The sequence below is a fragment of the Desmodus rotundus genome, chromosome 9, assembly GCF_022682495.2.
Source record: "Desmodus rotundus isolate HL8 chromosome 9, HLdesRot8A.1, whole genome shotgun sequence".
Classification (NCBI taxonomy): Eukaryota; Metazoa; Chordata; class Mammalia; order Chiroptera; family Phyllostomidae; genus Desmodus; species Desmodus rotundus.
In genome coordinates this window covers 105,307,400-105,316,628 of record NC_071395.1, presented here as the reverse complement: position 1 = coordinate 105,316,628, position 9,229 = coordinate 105,307,400, and the positions used below count along the sequence as shown (strand labels likewise).

At 49.6% G+C, this 9,229-nt stretch overlaps 1 protein-coding gene across 1 annotated transcript; it reads left to right on the top strand.

Moving 5' to 3' along the window:
* Nucleotides 1–2,041: 2,041 nt before the first annotated feature.
* On the top strand, nucleotides 2,042–7,558 carry LOC112298747 (keratin, type I cuticular Ha3-I-like). The gene is made up of 7 exons (XM_024553837.2): nucleotides 2,042–2,389; nucleotides 3,875–3,957; nucleotides 4,925–5,081; nucleotides 6,193–6,354; nucleotides 6,447–6,572; nucleotides 6,752–6,972; nucleotides 7,404–7,558. The coding sequence occupies exons 1-7, from the start codon at nucleotides 2,042–2,044 to the stop codon at nucleotides 7,528–7,530; spliced, it is 1,224 nt and encodes a 407-aa protein (XP_024409605.2). The 3' UTR covers nucleotides 7,531–7,558.
* Nucleotides 7,559–9,229: the final 1,671 nt, after the last annotated feature.

The window sequence follows — 9,229 nt, the reverse complement described above, 5'->3', positions numbered from 1 at the left end:
GCTATCACAGTGGTTATAGGACCCCCATGGACATACGGACCAGTTTACAACACCCTATGCCTTTCATTTCCTTTACAAAGTGCTATTGTCTAGATTATACTCTTTGGAAGCTTGGGGCATAGAAGAAGGGGAGAAAGAGAGAAAAGCCTATGAATCCAGCTATTTGCTGTGTGTTATTTGCTCTCATCCAATAGAGCTTCAGTCATTTTGGTACATACTTGAAACCACACACTCATTCCCCCATCTCTTTGCAGGCAGAGATTTGGGCAGGAGGGCCGGCGAGTTGAGGATCGTGCATGTGGGTGAGATGTCAGGGGCTTCAAAACATACGCTGTATGCTTTGGGAGACCACAGATTTTCTCCAAAGCCACTATCTTTTATGAAAGTGTACTTGAAGCTCCATCTTGGAAATGACTCTTAGAATCACCCAAGAAAATGGACATTATTATTTTATAGTGACAATGTGTTTCTGACCCATTAAAGATGCTACTTAGTTTGGTTGTTTATCCCACTGACCAGGTTTGGTTCCAAATGATATCTGGCTGATTCCAAAAATAAACACATCCTCAGGAGATGAAGATTCGCCTTCAGTGAGGGTAAGACAAGAAAAAAAAAAGTTCCGGGCTGAGAGAACAAGGCTGAGGAAGGGGCGATCTGAGTAGCAGCTGTATGGGAGGAATCCACATGGAGCTTTCAAAGGGGCTACTTTAAGAAGCAGCTTTCATGTTTTGAGCACTGATGGATTATACATGACATCTTCATAGTCCTTACCTCCCTCTGGAACAGCATGAGGGAGGAATATCTGTTTGCCAAAATGTATCGATGGCCACAAGATGCATTTTTACATTACACATGTAACATGTGGTGGCTTTTCGTGGTCACACCCTTTGGAGAACTGGGCTCAGGTGTTTCTGTGTCAAAGTAACAGAGGGTTTCCTTCTTTCTAGCTTTTGGTGGGTATTACACTTTCCCACGTAGTAGACTTCTTTCCGTTAGAATAAAAACAATCTTTTCTTCTCCTGTAGAGAGCAGGCTTTTATTTCTTGGCTCATTGTAATCCAGGACTCAAGCCTAGGAGTGGCTGGGTCCCCTTGAATTCAATCCATCTGTGCACTGCTGCATCGCCGCGGTGAGGAGATGGGCAGAGAGAGGAGGTGAGTGATAGAGTGAGCTTGGCTTCTGGAATCAGAGAGCTCGGGGTGGGAATGCTGGCCCCCTCCCATGAGCACGGGCCGCCTCTTAGAAGCATGGTGTCCTCGCTTCACTGCAGCGTTGCGTGAGGACTGAAGGAGATGATGCACACGAGGTGCCTAGCCCAGCGCATGCTCTGCAAGCAGCAGCCATTCTAGTAATGGTCATGCTGTGTGTAAGCACACGGCACGTCCTCACGTTAGTTTTCCCATGTCCTGTGGACATTGAGGAATAGCAGAAATGGAGCCTGGGGGCTTCCTGAAGCCGCCACTAGGGAGAGGCTGCCATTGCCTCCATTTGCCCTGGACGGGATGGCTAAGGGACATTGAACTGCATGGCTTTCTAAATCCTTTCTGGTCTCACCTTTCAGGATTCCCTACACAACAGTCTGGTTTCCTGAGATGGTTTTTGTCACAGTCCTCCCTGCGTAGGAGCTGAGTGAGGCCAAGACCATACCTTTTTCGGGACAAAGAGGCACAGAAGTGCCTGCAACTCGGGGCAATGGGGTCCAGCTGTCAACCTCACTCAACACCTTGTGAATAAGCACTCTGTCGACAGGTAATAGGTTGGTCACTTTGAACTCTTTACTTAACCAACCAGCATGATGGGCAAGGAGTCCTGACTTAGCAAGAAGCCAGAGTAAAATGTTTTATGAGGTCAGGACTCGTGTGAAGTGGCCAAAAAACAAATGGAAAAATTGGTAAACAGGGTAAAAGGGGGCAATGCTGTATGTGGCTGCCCCACCCTCTGCTGACAGAATATAAGGTCCTTGGAGAGGACCAGGCTCACACCGGAGAAAAGGAATCAGGCTTCGACACCAACCTGTAGACCTCGGCTCCCTCCCGGCACCATGCCTTACAACTGCTGCCTGTCCAACCTGAGCTGCCTCTCCAGCTGCTCCTCCCGGCCCTGCGTGGCTCCCAGCTGCCACAACATCCCCCTGCCCGGGGCCTGCAACATCCCCGCCAATGTGGGCAACTGTGGCTGGTTCTGTGAGGGCTCCTTCAATGGCAGCGAGAAGGAGACCATGCAGTTCCTGAATGACCGCCTGGCCAGCTACCTGGAGAAGGTGCGGCAGCTGGAGCGGGAGAATGCGGAGCTGGAGAGCCGCATCCAGGAGCGCTGCCAGCAGCAGGAGCCACTGATGTGCCCCAGCTACCAGTCCTACTTCCGGACCATCGAGGAGCTGCAGCAGAAGGTGAGTGGTGGGCCCCACACTGGCAATTTAGCGAACTGTTTATCCAAACTTAACATACCCTCTTCTGAAGGGGTTTAAGGCTGCTCAAAGCTATTATTGAAAATGATGAAGATGTAGATATTATCAGCTCAGGTATGACCCACCAGGTAGTCTTAGAACATCCATTTGGGTGTCCCACGAGGGAAAGATACAGACTAGAGGGAGGGTAAAGCATTAGGCCAAAATCAGTCATAGCAATTTTATATTGCTCCTTACCTAAAACCAGAATATCAGATTCTTCGGTTCTATTGTGATATTCTGGTCTTGTTTTCAGAGACTATAACATTAAAAAAAATAACAGTCACCCAAATTATTCCTCAGAGCCAGGAGTTTCATTAGCGAATTCTCAAATATTTAAAGCCTTAAGAACTGTAGTAATAGACTGTAAAAAATACAAACCCAAAGAGCCCTTGACTCCAGAAGCTTCACTAACAGGCACAGATACTGCGCCATCCACTAGAGCAGACATGCGCACAAATGAGAATTCCTGGCCAGAAACGCAGGGGCAGAAGTGGGGATAAGGAAAGAGTTAGTACCGAGGCGGGACTTAACACACAGTGTACAGCAGGGGGGGCTTCCCAGAAGAGGCAGTATCTGAGCAGAGTTTGAAGGATGAGCACTATGCCAATTGCACAAGCTCTTGAATCTCAGAGGGGAGCTACTGTCCACCAATCTGTCATTCGGGAAAGGGAATGCCAGGGAAGGGACGTGTGATTTGAAGAGCGTGCACTCACTGACCCATGCTTAGTACTAGGCACGGTGTTGGAGTGGGGGATGAAGCACTAAGATGACCTAATAGGGGAGAGAGGTGTGGAGATGAATGGCCATGGCGAAGGTGGTAAGGTGCGTAACTAGCTAAGGGCAAAGTACTGTGACAGCTCATGGAGGAAGTGACCCCCTGTAGGAGCCAGGGAAGGAGGGGACTGCAGGTTATGCAAGGGGTCTTGCTCGGTGGGTGAGGGCATCCCAGGGCACTCCAGGTAGATGCGGAAGCTTTGTGTGATAAAAGCCTTGTCCAGGGTAACACGAGGGAAGAATGCAGAGAGGTCAGCAGGGCGAATAAGTGGGTCAGAGAGTAGGCTGAACAACCTGTCCTGGTTTGCCTGGGATCTTTCTGGATTCAGCACCCCAAGAACTCCCTAGTCCTAAGCAAACTGGGGCGCTGGTCCCCTATGTGAGGCTTGGTACCCAAGATGCTCAGTTCCTACAGGAAGCCAGCAGCAGACCACGAAGAGTAGAATTCACAACACAGGGTACATTCCCCCTCGACTGTTTCAGTTTTGAAATGGTCAGTTCCATTAATCGTCCTTTTGTCCCCAAACCGAAAATCTGAGAAGACTCTAAACTGTTTAGAACAAACGTGGCTGAAATAAAATAGCTTTCTCCGTGAAGACACAAGGCATTCCTTCTTAGACTAACTCCCTCCACAATTCATTCTGGCTCCAGATCCTGTGCAGCAAGGCGGAGAACGCCCGCCTGGTGGTGCAGATCGACAACGCCAAGCTGGCCGCGGACGACTTCAGGACCAAGTGAGAATTTTCTAATCATCAGAGAAGTCTAGTGAGCGGCAGGCTGAACCACAAAGCAATGGACCCTGTGCTGGGAGCTTGCAAGCAGACGCTGTCTGTTTGCTAGTGGGGGTGGAGGGGGCGCAGTGTTCTTGCGTTGGGGTCCTTAGGTTCACTGTGTCCAAGTCTCCTCACCGAATGCTGAGATTCTGTATTTTAAGTTTACTTTGAAGGAGCTCAAGAGACTGCCCATACTATCCCTTTTTCAACTTAATGTCTGGACCAAGTTGAAAAGTGAATTTCACACTGGTTTCTTAGTGTAGGGTAGTCACTATCCACCCACTAAAATAGAGGAGGCAAATCTATTTCAGAGAATCAATCAGTTTTTCTAGGTATGACCCTTACATTCCTAAAATCCTTGACATTTCGATGGGACCCTGCAGCTGACAATGTAGTCTTAGCTGTGTCCTTTCTTCATCCTCAGACCAACCTGATAGAGTAAGTGTTAGTGCGGTGGGTTCCCATTTTACAGATGAGGAAATCAAGGCTCAGAGAGATTAAGGAATTTATCCACAGTCCTAACGACAAGGTTGGGTCTAACTGACTTCTCAGTGGGTGCTTCTCTCACGACACCAGATGGCTTCCCAGGGTGGCTGGAAAGAGGGGTGAGGCAGCCCATACAGCAGGCTGACGGAGTTTACAGACTCACTTCTGAAGGCAAGATAACAGGACTTAGTTGACAGGAACCTGTGAATGGGGTTCGTGGAACAAATGCAGCCACGATGGATTAGAACCTTCCCTCTGGGTCTCAGGGCAAAAGTAGGTCTTTTTACTCAGCACAGTGATATTTTCTTCAAAAACTTTGAAAAACTTCATAAACAAAGTCTCATAAACTTTGAAAAATGTCAAAATACAGATCAACCAAGTAAAGCCTGGGAAAAATTCTTCCTCTTTAATCTCCTTGACCTTTGGCTGTGTGCGCGTGTAGGTACGAGACCGAAATGGGCTTGAGGCAGCTGGTGGAGTCGGACATCAACAGCCTGCGCAGGATCCTGGATGAGCTGACCCTGTGCAGGGCTGACCTGGAGGCCCAGGTGGAGTCCCTGAAGGAGGAGCTGCTCTGCCTCAAGCAGAACCATGAGCAGGTGAGAGAGACCCAGCCCCAATCTCCCAATATCGAGAGTCCCTAACTCTGCTGGGCAGGATATGGCAGGTCTTTGCTAAAGCACACCCTAGAGCCAACAAAACATTTTGGTAGCTGCTCAAAACATATTTGGGAGATTGCTGGGGAATGAGTCACAGGCCTCCATTTTAAAAAAAAATCTAAAAGAGTGTGGACAACTGACCTATCTCTACTTGCGGCCATACCTGTGGCCAAAAGTCTAGACAAAGATGTTTAAAATACTTCCTACTGTTGGATAAGATCTGTTATCTTCTGAATAGATGCCTAAGACTGGCTAAGAATGGAAGGAGATAGCAAAGACTTTGTAGTAAGTGTCACCTAGATGTCAGAACCCCAGCTGGTTGGATGGACAGATGAGAGAAATGGGAGAAATGAAGGAACTCAAGTAATGGTTGGTTCAGACTCAGGGCTGAATCAGATGCGTGTCTCAAACATTAGATTTGTCATTAAATTTTTTTTTAATTTGTTGATTTTAGAGAGAGAGGAAGGGAGAGTGGAGGGGGAAGGATAGATAGATGATGGATACATACATACACACATACATATCTACTTATTTATGCATTCAGTGGTTGAGTTGCATATGTGCCCTGACTGGGGATTGAACCCGCAACCCTGGTGTACTGAGACAACATGCTCACCAACTGACCGACCAGACCAGGATAAACGTTAGATACTTAGAAAAGGAAACAACCCTTAATAGTGTATGATGGCAGCAGACGTAATATAAAATGGAGCTGGAAACCTGGTTTCTCTATATTTAAGTAGCAACACTTATAAACCAGTTATGCCAGGCTTATCACTGAGAAAAGAAAAAATCAGAAGAAAATGATAGAATCTTGGAGTGGGACGACACATTAGCAGTCATCTGATCAGGCAGCTGCACCATACAGATGAGGGGAGACTCAGACAGGAGGCCTGAGTCCCAAGAGGTAACTTAGCTGAGTTTTGCATCAGCTGGGCTTCAAATCACAAATCTTAAATTTCAGTGCAATCTTCCTCCCACCACATTAGACTCCCTCAGAGTTTATTTCAGACCCTTTCTCTGGGTTCATTTCTTCCCCTTCCTCCACCAGGAAGTCAACACCCTGCGTTGCCAGATTGGAGACCGCCTCAACGTGGAGGTGGACGCTGCCCCCACTGTGGACCTGAACCGAGTGCTCAATGAGACCAGGTGTCAGTACGAGGCCCTGGTGGAGACCAACCGCAGGGACGTGGAGGAATGGTTCACCAACCAGGTGGGCATCTCAGCACAGGGCCACTCAGGACCAAGGCCCCTTGTGGCCCTCAAGGCAGAGTCTGAGCCCATCTCTTACCTTTGGTGTCTCAGACCCAGGAGCTGAACAAGCAGGTGGTGTCCAGCTCAGAGCAGCTGCAGACCTGCCAGGCAGAGATCATCGAGCTGAGACGCACAGTCAATGCCCTGGAGATCGAGCTGCAGGCCCAGCACAACCTGGTGGGTATCATCCACAGCTCCTGCTGATAAGTGCGAGGTCGGGGAATCAGAGTCACTGGCAGGCCTTTCGGGCCACAGTCTCCTGAACTCTTGAAGCTGTGACTTGCATGGAACCCTGTGGAGGGACATGTTAAAGGAGCAGCTCTGTGACATTCCTTATGTCCCCCTCCCCCCCACAGAGGGACTCCCTGGAGAACACACTGACAGAGACTGAGGCCCGCTACAGCTCCCAGCTGTCCCAGGTGCAGTGCATGATCACCAATGTGGAGTCCCAGCTGGCGGAGATCAGGAGTGACCTGGAGCGGCAGAACCAGGAGTACCAGGTGCTGCTGGATGTCCGGGCCCGGCTGGAGTGCGAGATCAACACGTACCGGGGCCTGCTGGAGAGTGAGGACTGCAAGTGAGTACCCAGCAAAGCAGCATAAGTCCAGTTGTACTGAAAGATAAAATAAGGATTTGTAGGTCAAGTTTCAGAAGCCACTGTGTCTGCAGAGACCAGAGGTTTATATTTTAGCAGGAGGATTTGGAGTGTATTTGTGGCTACCATTACCTGGCCTAAAGGAACTTCCTGGTCCAAAAGATGCTTGAGATACTGGACTTCCCCAAGACTCCAGGGTTACAGAGGGAGGGCTGGGACTGCAGCAGTCTTTGCTCTTTTCTGTCGCCGTGGTCTCTGACTTTGTAGAAGGGGTGGGGGAACAGGCCTGGCCTCTTAAGGTGTCAGAACATGAATCCCGCTTGTCTCCATGTCAACTTGGGCTGAGCCCCCTCCTTTTTTTCTTTTTTAAATTACCCCTCTCATGCTGACAAGCTAATGATTCTGTGTCCCAGGCTGCCCTGCAATCCCTGCGCCACGACCAACGCGTGTGACAAGCCCATTGGGCCTTGTGTCATCAATCCCTGTGCCCCTTGTGGCCCCCGAAGCCGCTGTGGGCCCTGCAGCACCCTTGGGTGCTAGACATCCTGGTGCCAGCGGGAGGATTGTGGGAAGACAGAAGGACCACCGATGGAGCAGCCCCATCTCCCAGACGCCCATCACTGTAGGGCCCCACCCCAGGCATCACCATCAGTCACCAGCTGGAGGAAGAACATACATCCAGGGTGTGGCTGGCTCTGAGCCCAGCCTGCCTGCTCTTCTTGACTCAAGGCTGCCCCTCTGTAGTTATTCTGCGACCTGCCCTGAGGGTCTGACAGGTTTGGGCTGGGAAGGTGTCATCTGAGATGTTCCGTGGTTCCCTCTGTCACTTTGACCTTTTCTTGCAGTTCCCCAGTCCCTTTGCACATCTCCTAATAAACTTTCCTCTTGCAAAGCAGAGATGACGTGTGTTCAATGTGTATGTGCTTCTTATAAACCCACTTGAAAGCTTAGGCGGGCTGTATAGTTGGGTCCTTTCCCAGAAGGCCTTTGTCATCATTCGTTAATAATCACTAAGCACAATGAGGGCCAGCAGGAAACCAGTGGGACCACTAAGGTGAGAGGCCTCATCTAAATATATAAATTCGTTCATTATGGGACCTTCTTCAGTAAAATACAACGGTTGCCATTTCTAGGAAGTTCCACTTTTTGTTTTCCAAGTGCACATAGGCGGAGGGACAGGAGCTAACATTCACTGAACAGCAACCAAGTACCAGGGACTGCACACCTCGTCTCTTCTCTTACTCACATAGTAACAACCGTGGGACTGAACACAGAGCTGGGTCTCCGAATGTCAGTTACACGTGAGGTGCGACCGTGAGAGAATGAAACTGGTTTCAAAGAAGCACACAGAGTTTATACGTCCTTCAAAGCTGTCACCTGGGGAGAGATGAGGCTATGCACCCCAAACGTTTCTGAGACTCTCTCCTTTGGGCAAGGCTGAAGAACTGAAAATAGGAGCAACATTTGAGTGGTACCCAGCTGAGTTCTGAAGTGTTTCTCTTCTCATTTCAATGTTTTAACCACTGGGATTAACTTTGGATTTGGGGATCCCTCCCGCAAAAGTTCTTTAGAATCAAACTAGGACACTGAGTCTTTGCCAATGAGATATGTGATATAGCTTTGCTGGTGCCCAGCTCCTGCTGGTGTCCACTGATGCCTGGCCACAGGTCCCCTGGCCATGGTCCCTGCCTTTGGCTGAACCACTGGTCGTGTCTTCTATCCTTGAGATGCAGCTGGCGCTCTCTCCCCCTGCCGAGGCTGTGCCGGCTCTAATCTTGGTCTAACGCTCATGCTCCGGTGTGGTTGGAGCTCCCTTATGGAGACCACAGGCAGGAGGCCCTGGAAGGTGATTGAGTGGCACTCCAGGCCATGCACGGCATGTCCCAGACCCAGCTGGTGCATCCCAGACTCTCTTCCTTCCTGCAGGGCTAGTTCATCCCTAGGAGCCACCTCCTTGGGTGGTGGCCTTGTACAGATGCCCTTGTGCAATCCATCTCATCAGGCCTCTGTGCATGCTGGGACCACCGTCCACCGACAGTTACCTGCAGCAGGGACAGGGGCCCACAAAGACGGGGACCACTGTCTTTTGGGTTTCGTTGTCATTGCTGAAGAGCCTACTGCCAATCAAACTGTGGTTCTATTGTTGATAATCCTTCTTTTTTAATCTTTGTTTCTAAGATCGTCTCTTTGCTTCTAGTGTTGTGTAGCTTCACTGAACTATGTCTAGAGGTGGGTCTTT